At 40.4% G+C, this 17,289-nt stretch overlaps 1 protein-coding gene across 11 annotated transcripts in view; it reads left to right on the top strand.

Moving 5' to 3' along the window:
* TTLL5 (tubulin tyrosine ligase like 5) overlaps window positions 1–17,289 on the top strand; it is a 305,934-nt gene that overhangs the window by 42,421 nt on the left and 246,224 nt on the right. For all 11 annotated transcript variants that reach the window (XM_079908860.1, XM_079908866.1, XM_079908864.1 and 8 more), the window contains 4 exons: window positions 5,179–5,248; window positions 5,690–5,774; window positions 15,028–15,129; window positions 16,941–17,032. In XM_079908860.1, coding sequence (XP_079764986.1) covers window positions 5,179–5,248; window positions 5,690–5,774; window positions 15,028–15,129; window positions 16,941–17,032 — 349 coding nt within the window. The remainder of the gene's footprint in view (window positions 1–5,178; window positions 5,249–5,689; window positions 5,775–15,027; window positions 15,130–16,940; window positions 17,033–17,289) is intronic.

Genomic DNA, 17,289 nt, shown 5'->3' with positions numbered 1-17,289 from the left:
TTCCTTGTGGGGCGGTGCTACCTTTCCTCTCTCTTCACCTTTGTGTCTGCTGTAGGGATGCAGTGGCCTCAAGTTCCACTGCTCTGTGGGATGCCTGTGCCCACCCGCAGAAGATGTCCTCCCAAGACAGTTGTTAGGTTTCATCCTGAGGGCAAAGCTTTGGTTGCTGGAGAAGAAGGCCTGTTGGCCGCACTGTTTTAAATGCTGTTTGTTATTTAATTAATTATCTGATTCTTGTCCATTGGCTCCCTCTTGCTCTTCGTGTTAGTTCACTGCCAGCATGGAACTTCTCAGAAGTCTCCTTGGGAAGATCACTCTCGCCTCTGATATTTGGGGCTGGGCTTCTTCTGCTCTGTTTCCTCAACCTGTTCCTATCTTCTTTCTGTCTTTCAGGATTTCCTTAAACCTTTGGTCTTTTGTTGGCTCCTTTAACTGTTTTCTAGCTTTGTTATCATTTCAGACGTTTAAAAATGTCTACTCTGGGGCTTCCCTGGTGGCGCAGTGGTTGGGAGTCCGCCTGCCGATGCAGGGGACGCAGGTTCGTGCCCCGGTCTGGGAGGATCCCACATGCCGCGGAGCGGCTGGGCCCGTGGGCCATGGCCGCTGAGCCTGTGTGTCCGGAGCCTATGCTCTGCAGCGGGAGAGGCCACGGCAGTGAGAGGCCTGCGTATCACATTAAAAAATAAATAAATAAAATGTCTACTCTGTCCTTACGGTGGAACCCTGGAAGGGAAGAGGGGGAGGCGGATATGTCATGTGCGTGGTCGGTACACCATCCCAAATTCCCCAGTTCTCTTTCTTTTCACATGGTCTGAGCTATTTCCTATATGTGCAGAAACTAACTTTCTAAGGGGTCTTTCATATGGGAAAATCCTTAAATTCAGTCTGGACTAAAAACTCTACAGTAAATACTGATGGCCAGACCTTTCATGCTGAAGAAATATAGGATCTGGTTCTGAGGCAGTAACTATACAGCCCCAAGCCCAGGCTACAAGTTCTGCTACCTGACCCTGGGTCACTCTGGAGGGCCTTTTGCCCTGAGTCTCTTGTGACAGAAGGCACTGCTCATAAGCCTTGGATCTCTCTTTTCTTGTCTCTCTTCTGACCTTGGTGTGAAGGCTCCTGTCCAACAGCTTTTCCTTCAGCTTTGTGCCAGGAGCTCCAGTGTTGTTTGAATCTCATAGACGGCACTAGTTTGGGTTTGGGTTTTAGCTGCCAAATGGAATTGCTATTGAAAGTCAACTGTGGTACAAGTTTGCTTTTTATTTTCTTAGACATGAGTCAAAAAGAATAGGATCTATTCCCAGCTCATCTGGGACTTTTTTCTCTTGGAATGCTCTTTTGCCCTGGTGATTTGTTATTTTAAAACCAACATCATAAAGAATAGAAAAGTTAAACTTTCTTTGGTGGGGCTGAGAACCCCATGCCCTGACTCTTCCCTGGATGCCGCGCGCGTCTCATACAGGGGGTGACAAGTCTTTAGAGAATGCACTTGGCAGGCTCTCCTTCTCCCTCCCACATCTCCCTGGGCTGACTCCCTAGAGACCCCCTGCAGAGATCAAAGTACTTGGCAGGACCCTTTGCCTGCCACCTCCCGCTCAGTGAAGCTTTGGAATGAGTCTGATTCTTTGAGGTCTTTGGTGGAAGTGCCAGACAGAAGCCTGGGAAGATGCCAGCAAGCACCAGGGGAGCTGGCAGCATGTGGACATAATGGCAAAATATTCCCACTTTTCTCCAAATCTGGAATTTTATCACCTTTTACCCAGACCTACAAACCATGCAGTTAATACTCTTCTCTCCCTCCTTACACACAAGGCCTAACCATCTCCTCTTTTCCATACCTGGATCCTTTCCCATGGAATATGTGACCCATTAGCCAACTGGATGAAGTAACTCTTTCCAAGGCTGCTGCCTGCTTTCCTTTTAGATTCAAGGGGGAGGGAGAGGGAGTGCTCCAGTGGAGGGTCTGCAAGCAGAGCTAGTGTGAGTGGGTGAGGGATGGGGGAGGGAGGGCAGAGTTAGGTGTGAGGGCCAAATAAAAACATCTTTCCCTGTCTTCCCACTGGAGTGAGGAATGAGAGGGCCTTGTATTAAAAATTCCCCCTAATAGTCATAACCTTTGGAAAATATCTGCAAATAGCAACTTTTACCACTATGAGAATAGGATAAAGGATAGAAGAAGGATTACTTTTACGTAATACTGAAGAGAGAGGAGTGTGAGCTCCTACAGATGGAAGCATCTTGGCTGATTGGAGAACGTGGTCTCTTAATGATGTGCTTTTTAGCTCTGAAAATACAGCATAAAGGAACAGAGTTGTGTTTGCTCCAGCTCCTGCAGTAACCGTGACTAAATGCCATATTTTCCCAATTTAGTATATTCATATAGAGGAGGGAAAAGATCTGGTGTTTTCTGATTAAGGTATGAATTTGATTTATGGAAGTCAAATTTAGTCATCCTTGTCTCACACATTATTCATGGTAAATAAAATATTAGTGTTTTCTCTGAGATTTTGAAGTATCAGGAGAGTATTTTGGTCACTCTTTTCACTCCTCTATTTGTGAATATAATTCCGTACAGCTCTCTTGTTTCTATTTGTTTATGTTTTCTTAGGTGCTCTCCATTTTTCTCATTGTTCAACAAATATTTAGGGAGTCCCTGTTGTGTGCCAGGTGCTGCCACTCCTTAAAGGCTTTTCAGGAATAGGGATCATCTCCTATTCTTATGTATCTTCATTATAAATCAGTGCACTGCTCTGAGCAGAATGGTGTGTGGCACGTCGTGAGGAATGCTGTTGAGTTGTGGAACTCAGTAAATGGAACCACATAGATACTATTGAGTTTGCAATAATAATACTAACTGATACTTCTTGAGCATCTACTATGTGCCTACCACTCTACCTTCCAAATATAATCTCACTTAGACTTTATGAGAACCCTAAGAGGTAGTTACTATTCCTTCCATAGTAAGTGAAGATTTTAACTCGTCTTGCTGATTCCAGAGCGTGCCCTCTTAACCACTGTACCAGTCTACCTTATAATAACTTAACAGATACCATGAGCTTTAATCTTAAAGTTGAATTAGAAAAATGGATGGGTTTCCAACTTTCCCAACAATTCAGATTCTTGCTTTAGCATACTTGGGAGGGCAATTTGAGCTTAGAATTGACATCATTTAAAATGAGTTAATTGGGGATGGATGAAAAGGAGACAGGCTTGAAGATGTCAAAAATTTCGTTAGTTGCTTATCAGTATATTACACTATACAAAAAAACTGTACTCAAACAATTCTTTTCTTCCGTGAGCTTACAATTTAATTACTAGTGCAGATAGAAATGAGAGGTATAGACCATTGAACAAATACTAAAGTTACCGAAATAATGTAAGAGATTATGTTCTGCATAATTCAAAGGACAAATGTATATGATGAGGAAGAGAAGAGAGGAAATGGGCATGGATGTTAGATGTGTCATAGAGTGAAGACCATTACCATTGTAGTCTCTGGTTCCAAGTAGCGTTGGGTGGTTACATATCTGTTGTAGCCTGTAGGTGTTACTTAGTAGAAAAAGAGCTGCAATTGTTTAATTTTAGGTTTGGAAACCTGCAGCTTGCTTCTTTGTACTGTGATTGCATCAGTTCTTACATACTAAGCTGACTCAAAATAGAGATAGTACGTGTGAGAAACTGATCAGGAAATGGTGTGGGTCACCAAGTCCAGAGTATGAATCAGTAGTGATGTTGTAGTGTCCGTATGATGCATAGAGATGGCTTGTGAAGTTGTGTTCTGAGTCTGAGATGGCAGCAGTGGGAAATGAGAGAGGAATCTCATTATCTTGACCCCGGAGTTGCTTCTTGTGGTTGTGTATGATGTTATGGGTCACACAATTATCCTTATTTTATAACTGTAGTACTTGGGATAGCACATGCATTATTATAAAGGCAAACTTTTGGGTCTGGACAGTTATTTTAGGTCAGAACTTGTGAGAAAAGGTGCAAATAGTGCTTAAGAATTAGGCTTCTGAGGCAGACTGCCTGGGTTCAAATGGTGCTCTATCACTTACTAGCTGTGGGACTTGGAGCAGGTTCCTAACCCTCTCTGACTCTTCCCTCATCTGTAATATTTGGATGGTGTTATACCTACCATGGGTTGGATGAAGATTAAATGAAATAATACTTGTGAGGGATTAGAACAGTGTTGGCACATAACAAATCTTCAGTACATTTATTAAAATTTTTTTCCTGCAAATGTTAATAGTGTTTCTGTTGTTGCCACTATAGCTATTATCATCACAGTTATCATTATAGCCACTTCCCTTTTGGAGTTCTTTTGTCCTGTATGGATTGTGGTGACTGACAACTGATTTTTCTGTTTTAGTCTCATTTGGAATTGTTCTTCCAGATCTCTTTCCACTCTGCAGCCTCACATCTTGCACTTGTAGGTGTGCTGCCTTGTGTTCTTTTAAATTCTATATATTTGCTGTCCCTCTACTCAAACATCAAACTCTTTGCGAGTAGGGATTGGGCTCTGTGAGGGCAGGGATTGCGTTTGTTTTATTCATCACTGTATCCCCAGTGCCTTATACAATACCCATCATACTCATCATTATTTATTGTATAGACAGCTCTTCTTCATTGAAAAAAGTATTTAAAAGATCTAGTTCATTCTTTACCTGCAGTGGCATAGCAGGCACTATGGAGTGAGTCAGTGAAATATCCATCCCATTTCACAGGGAAAATGCCAGGATCCATTGTGGAAAGATCTGTAAGTTCTCTGAGCAACTTGATGAAAGCCTTCCTGTAAGAATAATGGTAGTATTCTAAAATATCCAACATGCTTTACATTTGGGAGAAAGCAAGTTTTAATTTATTTTTTAAGTAGCTTTTATTTTCTTGGCATGTAAATACTTAATATCATGTATATAAATCTTTAAAGCTGTTTAGGCTCTATCATGAGAGGTGCTGTGTAAATTTTGTTTTCTCCCATTATAATTGGATTCTCACAGTGTTTATGGAAGTGGTGTGTTATACGTCCAATTAATATATGGGTAGCTTAGAGGAAACCTTTTCTTAGAGTTTTAGTTTTCCATATTATCATTTCTAAATGGTTAAGAACTTTGCTTCTTTATTGTAAGTCAGGATTCCTTTGCATTTCTACCTTTCATTTTTCTCTTTACTCAACAGCCAAACCAGATTTCCCTGGAAGAGAACATCTTGGTCTCCCGTTACATTAACAACCCCCTGCTCATAGATGGTGAGTTGTGATTAGGTCTTTGACTGGATTGGGCTAGATCGTACTAAATTTTTCTTTTTAACGTTTTTATAGTCTTCTCTATTAAGTCTTTATTAAGCTAGTGTGGAATTCTTGGCAACTGTGGCTCCAGAGATGAAGCTGGTTCCTTACCTACCTCACGGTATTATTTTGAAGTTGATTTTGACATAATAAAAAAGAAAGTGCTTTATATGTTATAACAGAAACAAATATATATGAAAACTGTACAATGCATGTATATATATATTTACAATGTATGGTATAATTATTATTTATCCTCAAAAGGGAAGGTGTGTGGGCAGTGTATGTTTCATGGGGAGAGGAGGACTGTCTTTCATATTTCTTTGTTACATTGTACTATTCATTCTGTAACAGAAGACAAATGAGCTTAGCTTTTCCTGTGTACCCCAATTTTTTTTCCAGATTTCAAGTTTGACGTGCGCCTCTATGTGCTTGTGACTTCCTATGATCCTCTTGTCATCTATCTCTATGAAGAAGGACTGGCTAGGTAAGAGACCTTGAGCGGAGGGTGTTTATTCGAGTTGACCCATTAAAGAGTGTATTAAGATCAGGTTGTTTTTTCTGTTGTATTCAACTCAGGAAAATAAGAGTGTCCCCAGATGGGCTTCAGATTACAGAAATCAGTCTTATCACTTCACAGTCTCTCTTGCATATCCACGCATATGAACAAGCATTTGTATGTAAACACACACCTTTCCCAGCAGGGATCCAGGGTCACATTGTATTTTCATGCAATGGCAATTGGTATGAAGATCCTAGGGCCACTGTTGTTCACAAATGGTCTAAAAAGGAAAAAAAAAAGAAATCTTTCATGTGTATACCTGTTATATACCAAGCATTTATTTTAACGCTCACAACAACCTTAAAGTCATGCATTTTTGCAGTTGCGGAAACTGAGGCTTTGCGTAAGGGAACTTGAAATCACTCCCCTGAGGTCTCCAGCAGGTGGATAGTGGAGTGGGAATTTGAACCCCTGGATCTGACTCCAGAGCTGAAGGCTTGAGCTGTTTCATGCCCTCTTGTATCTAGGGTGGACATTAGCTGCTTTTTTTTTTTCACCTACAAGTCTGTAATATATTTTACAGTGATTTTATGTATATATATATATAATATATATATATAATATATATATATTTCTGTTTTTCTTGAGGTACTTCTTAAGTTTTAAGGTAGTGTGACTTACAAAATAAAGTTCAACTTATAATAATTTGAATTTTCATTTCCCATATCCATAGGATTTTACAGGTGACAGTGTTTTTTTTAGACCCTTTGAATTGTTTAAAATAAGTATATAACTTTGGTGTGCTTGTGTTCTTTTCTCTCACAAAGCTAATATATATATATATATATATATATATATATATATATGTATTTCCCCCACAAAACTTATATATCTATTTTACCAAAGAACTCTGAAGTTCTTTTTATGCATAGTTTTTGTATAGAGCATAGCAGTTGAGGAGGTGGTTTGCATCTGTAAAAAGCATGGCCTATATATGTTTCTGTATTTTAGGAAATGTACATCAAAGATGGGAAATACCGTGGATAAAAGAAGGCTACGTATTTAGGTGTAGGTGCTTTGAGACATATCATTGTACTCTGACAGCTGTTCTTTTAGAATCGGATTTCAATTATTTTAATTATTTTTTAGACAAATTTTTTGATGCATCGTGTGACTAGAGTCAGAGGGTGAGAACAGTTAACCAGATTCTACCTGGTTGAGCTATGTCTTGCCTTCACCTCTAGGTGGCAGTGACAGCATCTATAAGCGTGGTCACATTCTTAACTAAGATTTGAGTTTGAACCCTGGGAACACTGAAGGCCACGGAAGCTCCCTAGTTCAGGCCTCTGGTTCCTTGAAAACTGAGGAGGGAGAAAACTAAAATATTTCTCAGTTTTTAGTTAAAGGGCTGAACCAGGTATCTGGGCACAAACTACTAATCTAATCAGATTTTCATCGGAAAGAAGTTTTCTGTAGTGTTTTTAGACACATGTGCTCTCATATTTTGAAGTATAGAGATAAAAGCTGAGTCTCCATATTATCTAGAGCAAAAAGAAGATGAAATAAGGCCTCTTACTTCTGCTCAGATGTATAAGATGCTGAGGATTTTCCATTTTGTAATATGAGATGTATCATGAGTATGAATATGAGTATCATGAGCTCCTTCACCCTTCTCCCTCCGCTCATCCTCAACCAGCTTGTCTCCTGTACCCTTCTCGGAAACCGATTATGTCCTGCCATGAACTGGACTTCTTTTTTTTTTTTTTTGCGGTACGAGGGCCCCTCACCGCTGTGGCCTCTCCCGCCGCGGAGCACAGGCTCCGGACGCGCAGGCCCAGCGGCCATGGCTCACGGGCCTAGCCGCTCCACGGCATGTGGGATCCTCCCGGACCGGGGCACAAACCCGTGTCCCCCGCATCGACAGGCGGACTCTCAACCACTGTGCCACCAGGGAAGCCCTGAACTGGACTTCTTGAATAGGGAAAAGACCTCAAGTTTATGCTTACTGTGTCTCAAGGATATCATAGCAATATGTTCTGCAAATTATTCCAAAGGTATTTCACCCACAGTATTAATAGCCCTTGCTATTGGTAAAACTCGGCATTGTTTTAAAGCCTCAATGGCTCAGATGCAAAATGAGAACAATACTAATATTTATTATAGAACTTACTGCAGATGTGCTAGTGCTTTGGCTATTGGCTGTGTGTTGGAAGTCAGAACCCACTGAATTGAGTAACTCTTCTCTTGCCTTCAGCAGGAACTGAGTATATATATTTATATATTTTTAAAATGGATGCTCTTTCTTAGAATAATTTGGAAAACAAATTTTTAGAAATTTGGATTAAACTGTGAAACAAAAGAAAAAGAATTTTCAGGGTTTTGGCTACTTTACCTAAAAGTATAGGCGAATATAAAAGCTTTACAGTAGTACATTATGACAGGCTATTAGCCAGTCCTGCAGGGGTGCATTGCTCTGCACAATAACTTCCATGTGCCTAAGTCCCTGTGTCTTAACCACTGTGTGTCTTGGCACTCATCTCCTGCTTTTTAATCCTCAGAAGCCATTCGACTGTGTCATTACTTTCAACAATAGTCTACAGCATCTCCAGATCTGCAGCCTCTAGTAATCTTGGGTCACGTTTGTTTTAAATAGACATTACTGAAGGTAATCAGTTTGGGATGAGATCACTAGACCATTTTACTTTGAGGCTCAAAAAGGAAAACCATAATCTTTCCTAAAGAGACAGAACTGGTGGCAGTGCAATTGGTTTCCTTCTTCAGAAAAGAAGGGTCTTATCCCATATCACTTCTGTTTGGGGCCTCAGAATGCATGTTTAATGACAGAAAGATTAAGTTGATTTCATAAGACGGTTCTGTGAAGTAAGAATTTTGTGTAAATTCTTTACCTTCTTAAATTTACTAAAGAAAAAGACCCTAAATAGTTTCTTTCTAGATTAATCATTTCAGTTGTCCTTGCTTTATTAACATAGGAGGTAGAAAGACTCTCGTTATTTTCTTATACGTGGGCACAATATTGAGACGTTTTAAAAAATTGTCTTAGTGGTGTTTGAGTCCAGTGTTTTGCCCCTTCCTACTTTTTGAGTTTCACGTGTATGTTACTGTTTTACACCAGCAGGGGGCGCTCAAGTTTCCAGAGAGGGGTGCTTTTCTCTACCAAAATGGTGTAGGGTTTTTTTCCTGACAGAGGTGGAATCCAAAAAGACTTTGTTCTGGATTTTACAGTTTTAGGTGGATCCAGTGTGTGGTCTAAATGATTTGACGAGGCCCTTTTTTGAGACAAAGCTAATAGCCAAATTTTCACTGAAACAGGAAAAATTAAAAGTTGAAAAAAATTAAAACAAAATTGAGTTGAAAATCAAATGTGCTATTAGAGACCCAAAGATAGGTAGCACTGTCAGCTGCAGGGAAATGAAAGTGCCCGTCCAGAGAACTGGGAGAGATCCATCCGCACGGTGGGTTGGGAAGATGGGACACTGAGAAGGCCCGGGTCAGGGACCGCCTCTCTTCTACTCAGCCATATTATTCAGTGGAAATTCAGAAGAGATCCCAAAGCATTTGTAATGCCTCTGCCTTCCTCCCCACCCCCAGTTACTTCTTCAGTAGCCTTCCTTGCTAATTAACACTGGCTCCGCAGGGATATTTACCTTTTCTCTGCTGGATTCCTGTGGTTTTGAAAGAATTCAGGTACTTGCCGGTTGCCAAGGAATTCAGATTACCTCACAGGCTGCACACTGTCCAGAATCTGCCATAGCAGCAAGAGGGGGAAGAGACACCAACAAGGGGAAGAAACCCCTCTCCAGTGCTCATTGTCACCCTCCCTGGCAGGCCCTTGCTGTTTGTGAAGTTTGAGTCATTTCTGGCTCTGAAGACCAGGGGATCAGGCTGGTAATCCCCTCCCAGACGGCTCCGCAGGGCGCTGCCTAGTCACTGCAGCGCTTTGGCAGTCTCCCGGCCGCAGCTGGCTGACAGCAGATCAGAGGGCTCTTGGGCCTCTTGTTCTCTTCCATGAGATTTTTCTGGGTCAGGCCAGGATGAAACCCAGTGGCTCCTGGCAAGGCTGCCTAAGGTGCTGTCTCTTCATCCTCCAGGCCTTTCTGGCGCCGAATGGTTACACCTGCTGAAAGATAACACATGTGCCACAGCCAGGGTCTCCTGAGAGTTGGCCTCCCTTACTTTGTACATTTGTAGTGAATGTTTGTTAGAACATGTAGCTATCAAAGCGGGGTTGGGGGGTTCGGTTTAACTGTCCTACATCTAGACTCTCCATAACTCTGACTATGGTGTCGTATTCGTAGAAGAACAAAGTCGTTTTTGAACGGGGGAAGAGAGTTCCAAAGACCCCACTAACTCTGCTTCCCTTCTTGTTTGAGTTCCATGTTGGTAAAGTTCCTGAACAAGCAACTCAGCTGTAGTTTCGGTTAGTGCTTATCAGGTACCTACCGTATGTCTAACGTTGAAACCTTCCCTTCACATACACATTCAAGAGTTTGAGACAATTATCATCATTGTATTGATTCTCACTAAGAAACATTAGAAAGCAAAAAGGAAATGTAGTTTTTGATTTAAGAATTTGTCAGAATAAAGGTAATCTATATATATCTTAATGTGGCAAAAAAAGAGAGAAAAAGGGCATATAGTTCTCTGTTCATCATAGGTGGTGAAATAGAGCTCAGGGTTTCAGATTTACAAAGAAAGTAGGAACCCCCCCCCCATTCCTTTGTTCTTTTTGTTTTTTCGTTTGTTTAAAGGTCAAGGCTATGAAATTCTGTCATGAGAGCTTTTCCTAAATCTTGATTTCATTAAGAGGCAGGTTCAAGACTTAATTCATCGTGTACATTTCAGTATGTGTTAGGAGCAGTGTTTGCAAACTTGGTTGTGGGCTACCTAGTAGAGAATTACCTCTTTTAGGTGTTTCTAATAAAGAAATTGTGTTGAAGCTTTCAGACCTAAATAGGGTGAAATTTGATATGTGAAGATCTAAATCACAAGTCACAAACTTAAATGCTTACAAGGACATTCACTGAAAAGTTTGGCCCAGTGGAGACTGGAGAACCAGAGATCACATGTCCCACCTAAAGGGTATTTACTATTCATTGGCAGCAAGTCATTGATATGTGGTAGTGCTGTGGTCTGAATGCTACCTCCCGAGTTCATATGTGGAAATCCTAACCCCCAAGGTGATGGTATTAGGAAATGGGGACTTTGGGAGGTGATTAGGTCATGAGGGTGGAGCCCTCATGAATATGATTAGTGCCCTTTAATATAAGAGGCCCTGGAGGGATTCTTTACCCCTTCCACCCTGTGAGGACACAGCAGGAAGGTGCTGTCTGTCTGCCTGCATCTTGACCTTGGACTTCCAGCCAACAGAAATAAATTTCTGTTATTTGTAAGCTACACAGTTTATGCAGTTTATAGTATTTTGTTACGGCAGCCTGAATGGACCAAGACAGGTGGTATTGCCAGATCTTCTGGTTTTTTAAGGGAGGCTGAAAAATCTAGATTTTTATTGAGAAACTTTTGTTTGTAAACTTTCAATTTTGAAACCATTTCAAAGTTATGGGAAAGCTGTAAAAATAGTATGAAGAACTGCCTTTTAACTTTCCTCTAGAGACCACAGTCAAATTTGGCCATCTGTCCTGATAATGTTCTTTATAACAGAAAGCTCCAAATCCAGGATCACATGTTATATTTAGTTGTCAAGTCTCTTCAGTCTCCTTATATCTGGAACATTTACTCTGTCTTTTCTTGACTTTCATGACTTTAGCATTTTTTAAGATTTAGGCCGGTCATTTTGTAGAATGGTCCTCAATTTGTGTTTGTCTGATATTTTTTCATAATTAGACTGAGGTTATGTATTTTTGGCCAGAATGTCACAGAAGTGATGCCATGTTCTCACTGCATTAGATCCGATGGTACATGATAACTATTTAGTGGTGTTTGAGCACTTAAGACAATGTCTGGCAGATTTCTCCACTGTAAATTTACTTTGTTTCCCCCTCTGTAATTAATAAATATCTTATGAAGAGATACTTTGAGACCATGTAGAATCTCATTCTTCATCTCACTTTCACCCAACAATTTTAATATTCATTGATGTTTCTTGCCTGAATGAATTATTACTGTGATGGTGGTGGAATAATGATTTTCTAATTCCATCATTTCTTTTACTTTTATTATTTGGCATTTTACTCCCAGGAAGAGTTTTCTCTCCATCCTGTTCATTTATTCATTTGTTTATATACACCAATGTGGACTTAAGGATTCCTGTGTTATTTAATGGGTTGTAATCCTTTACTATCGTGATTTATTTTGATGCTCAAATTGTCCCAGATTTGGCCAATGGGAGCCCGTTTAAGCTGACTTTTGTGTCCTTCTCACATGTCCCCTCATTCTTTGAGCACAAGATATTTCAGGCTCATCTTCTTTCTCTGTCCCAGCCTGGAATCAACTATTTTCTCCAAGGAGCAGTGGTTGCTTTTAATGGAGGATAGTATTTAGACATACAGATCCAGGTGCTGGATATGCTCATTGTTCTGGGGTGTCTCTGCTATCAGGTCCTTGCAATGGACATACCTAGGAAATACGTGTATAGATATACGTACCTGTACACATACATACACATTTACATCTATATTTATTTCTGTATCTCTATATTGAAAATCAGGAGTTCATACAAATACCTCCAATTCTAGCTCAAAACTACAGCATTCATTCTAGCTTTTTCCCTTTCCATATTTTTTATCTTTTTTCCAACAGTGAGAAATCTGACTTCTATTATCTTCAACATATTTATTTACTCAGTTCCCTTGTATGTAGCCAGTCTCCCAACCTCCCTGTCACTACCCCATTCAGATGCCCTCCTTGTGTGGACTTTGACCCTTGTGGGGCACCACCCTGCTTAGATAACCTCCTTGTACTGCCTCTGGGCTGCCTTCCCATCCTGTCCACCATCTTCCTCACATGGGCCCTGGCTGCCACTGGGCTTCAGGAAGGAAGGTCTGAATTTTAAATGCTGGCCAAGTTAAAAAACAAAAAACAACCTTTGTAGGTTAATCAGAACTTGATTAGTAGGCCAGATCTAAGACTAATGGGACCTCTGATCTAGAAAATAAGAAGAAAATGTTGGAAAATGGTGATCAGAGCTGAATGTGGTTTGTTTAATCCAGATTTTAGTGAGAACCATAAGCTCTTCCTGCGTTAGGAGGAAAGATGAGCATATACACCTGCCTTTCCTCTACATGGTCTTCTGCATTCCTTGTTCAGCTGACTGAAATAAAGAGTGTAGCACTTTTGCCCTTTTGGGTAACTTTTCCACTGAGCTTAGTTTTTTGTTTCTGTTTTCTCTAATTCTTACTTCTTCTTATACTTAGAAGAAATGTAACATTAATGATCTTGTCCTTCCTGAGTTTCAGAATATAAATGTCCCAGCTAAAAGGAAGACTAGGAAGAAGAAAATTTATTTTTTTTAGAGATGCAGTCCTATTGAAAAAAGGAGGATAAGAATGACAGATGTGTTGGGTACCAGTTTACAGTTAACTGCCAGGCCTTTGCCAGTCTTTTCATGTTGACCAAATTAGATCAGGTACTTGTATTTAAAAGAGAAGAAAAACCTCTTTCTCTGAAGCAGAACCTTTTCCCTCCCTCTAAATCATTATTTTGGGGGAGAGATGGCAGGTGGTATGTCACTGTGAGGTAATGTCTGGTTGAGGCAGGCAGCCTCTGTGAGGCCTGCCTGGGCCCCCTTCGCATTTCACAAGAATTCAGAGAATGACTATTTCCCGCTTGATTGGAGAATCTCTGACGAAGGAAGATTGGGATGTATAGGTAAGGTTTACCCACCACGGAGTGACATGGGTGAAGTTAAGTGATAACTGCCGGAAGTTTCTGGAAAATCTGAGGTCCTTCTCATGCATAGACGTCATGCTCATCAGACTCTTGCCCCTTAGCCATACATGCCTGGTCAACATTTTCTCTTTGTCCACATCCTTCTTCCTGGCCTCATGTTTGTTTATTTTAGTTTTGGGGTTTCTTTTTTGGTTTGTTTTTTTTATTTTTCCTTTTTCCACTCTTCTTTCTTTGGCTCTTGTAGATTTCTAGTACAGGGAATTAGGGAGCAGAGATAGTGGGTGAATGAGAAGAAATAGAGGAGAAGAAAAATTTTAAATGCTGCCCTTCAATGTGGTAAAAATTCACGTTGACTTCATAGTCTGAGTAAGCACATGTAAATAATTTGTAAATCATGTGAAAATAAACTTGTGGCCTTCCAGGATTTTTTTTCACACACTTGGTTGTGCCTGTGGGGAAAACCACTTTAGTGAAGGGTGATACGGTTAGCGTGGTATGTAAACAGGGGGTGATATTTACCATAACCGTTCGCCTCGAGTGTACTTTTGTTGATGCTGAGCATCACTGGAAAGTTTTCTCTTTCCTCGGCTACTTCCTTCAGAGGCACATATATTTTATACTTCGGTCTTCTTTTGACAACAGTCCAGGATATCAAATTGCTGCTCTGTTTTCAGTGGGCTCCGTGTTTAATCCCCCTTTCTGCCGTCATTCCAAATTCAGGAATTAATCCACTCTACACTCGTATTTATGCTGTTCTGCAGACTTAGACTTTGTATGCTGTTAATGCTGCCATTATCGTTCTCTTAATTTTATAGATCAGTTCTGTTTTTTCCTATGGATGTGAGTTCTAAGTCTTTATATTATTATGCTGTCCTTTTTTTCTTTTCGCATAATATTTTCCATAGAATGCTTCAGTACCAGGCACTGTGTAGGCACTCAGGTGTTTCCTGACAGGCTAATGTCCCATCGTCCATAGCATCCTATACACGGTTTCCTTGACTGTGAATAACTTTGTTTTCACTTTTCATCTTTCCTATCCGTCTAAGGTTCTGTATCAAAAAAGCAGCATCTCGTGGTTAAGAACGTGGGTTTTGGAGTCAGTGTGATTTGGGGCAAGTCACTTAATCTTCCAGATCATATTTTAATGTTCATATCTGTTTTAAAAATTAGACATAATGGTACCTCCTTCAGAGAATTGCTTTAATGATTGAATTAAATGTGATATTGTACATGAAACACTTAGCGTGGGGGTTGGCACTTAATAAGCACTCAGCATTTGAGGAGGATGCCACCTCCCTGCATTAACATCTCATTGATCCTGTATTTTATCGAAGCCCTGTTCCTGACATTTAACCTGTGCCTTTTCTTTCAGGTTTGCCACCGTACGATATGACCAAGGAACCAAGAATATTCGGAACCAGTTCATGCACCTGACCAATTACAGTGTGAATAAGAAGAGTGGAGACTATGTCAGGTACTGGCTGCGCCTGAGCCAGGAGCCAGGGAAGTCGGTCTCCGAGGCAGACATTGGAGAAGTGCAAAGTTAACTTGTTGCACTGGAGGAAAACTTTACGCTCATATCCATGTAACTTAGAGCTATTGGAGTCATTTCATGTAGTTCTGAGGCTTACCTGCTACAGCTTCTCTATTGCTTGCCCACCTACAATGTCCCCTTTCTCCACCAAAATATGCCTTCCTTCCCGAGTTTCGTCTGCCTCATTGTCAAGTTCCCTCACTTGACTTAGAGGTAGGAATTTTATAGGCATATGGAACTTTTTCGAAGTCAAGAAATTAGGTCATTTCGGCACTTGGCAAAATGTATCAAAAGCTTCAAAAATGCTTGTGCCCTTTGACCCAGTAATTCTATTTCTAGGAGCTTAACCTTAAGAAATAAAGGACTTATACACAAGATTAGAAACAAGAATGTGCATCACTGTACATTGTCAGGTGGAAAAAGCAAGTTACCACACAGTACATGCAATTTAATTTCTTTTTTGAATATGTAAGATAACTAAAGCTGTTTTTTCCCCCCCGAGGGGGTGTGGGAGAGAAGAAAACTAGAAGGATATATCTTAAAATGTTAACAGTCTTTAACTATAATGGATGGGATTTTGGGTGGGGGATGTCTGTCTTCTTCTCTGTACTTTTATGTTATTTCTTAAGTTTTTCTAAAAGAAACACTTTTATGATCGGGGGGAAAAACGTTAGGAATAAATTAAATAAAAAAAGAAATGAGGCCATCTCAGAAAAAGATTCAGTGGAACGGAGTACCAGCCCAGCTGTGTGGAAATATTCTTTCTGCTGTGTTTTCTTTCATCCTGATAATTTTGCCAGAAACTGGAAAAATAAAAAAGAAACCCAAACAGTTACTTTCTACTCAGACTAAAAATAGGTGCCTAGAAGGTCCAAGGAAAAAAAGAAAGGAATCTGGAAGTGATGGCATAGTTGCCGAAGCTATATAGATTTCATTGCGTGTCCTGTGACCGGTGTTAGGAATTGGTTGAAGATGCAATATCTTGCACTTTGGAAGATGAGCAAAGATGCAGCTGGTGGGTTGCGGGGTGCTGATAGAGAATAAGGGGGCAGCTGTAAAATACAGGTTTCAGATTGCAAGACCCTTCCAACAATCTGGGAATGTGCCCTGTTTGCCACTTTGTTGCTGTAGTGGTGGTGTACTTCATTACTTCTGTTGTTGCTCTAGTGCATTCTCCCTTGGGTGATACCTCAAAAGGTATCCAAAAAAGCCGTGTCTATCACTAGATAGAAGGGAGCTCGCTTCAGAGGCCAGCGCAGTTCTGTCCAGGGTTAACTCATTAAAATGCTGCGCTAGATTAGCTTACTAGCCCATCTAGACTCAGTTCTGGTCTGAAAATGGCATTAGAGGCCGGTTTGTGGGCTCATGTGACATTTACCTCAAAGACAAGGTTAGTATCCCCAAGCATTTCAATGTGTTAATGTTTTGTAGCCATTCTTAAATTTGTTTACATTCTTTCACAAATTTCTTCTACTGGTTCATGATGCATAATTGTTTGGTTAAGGAGGAATTTGCCTTCCTTTCCCCTACCCACCTCATTAAGGCAAGTTATATGCATTTTCATTTCAATGGAAGAAACTGGTACAAAAGCGTATATGACAAAAAGGACCAAGAAAAAGTGGGTGAGTGGAAGTCAGCAAAGGGAATATTTTTCTAAAGACCGATAAGGAAAGAAGGCTATTTGTAAAACATCTTGTTTCTAGAGCCAGGCCTAGTTGCATATGTGACATTGATCCATGAATTTGTTTTAGTTGTGATGATCCGGAAGTGGAGGATTATGGGAACAAATGGAGCATGAGTGCTATGCTTAGGTATCTGAAACAGGAAGGCAAAGATACAACTGGTGAGTACCAGGGCTTTTTCCTTTTTGACTTCTCTTCTTCGTATAACTGTACTATTATCTCTAACCAGGAGTCATTCTCTCGAATTCTAATAGTGTTGCTGAGATGTCTGATGGGATCATTGTTCTTGGTGTTAATTTTTCCTGCCCTTTACAAGATGGAGAACAACAGGCTTACTTACCATGGCTCCCCAAATCCCTTCTCTTGTTTCTAGTTTGGAAGACAACTTTTTCCTTTAGTTTTTAGGGAATTTATCCTT

This window comes from Stenella coeruleoalba (genome assembly GCF_951394435.1).
Source record: "Stenella coeruleoalba genome assembly, chromosome: 2".
Classification (NCBI taxonomy): Eukaryota; Metazoa; Chordata; class Mammalia; order Artiodactyla; family Delphinidae; genus Stenella; species Stenella coeruleoalba.
Note: the sequence above shows the minus strand (reverse complement) of the source record. Positions and strands in the feature narration are given on the sequence as shown.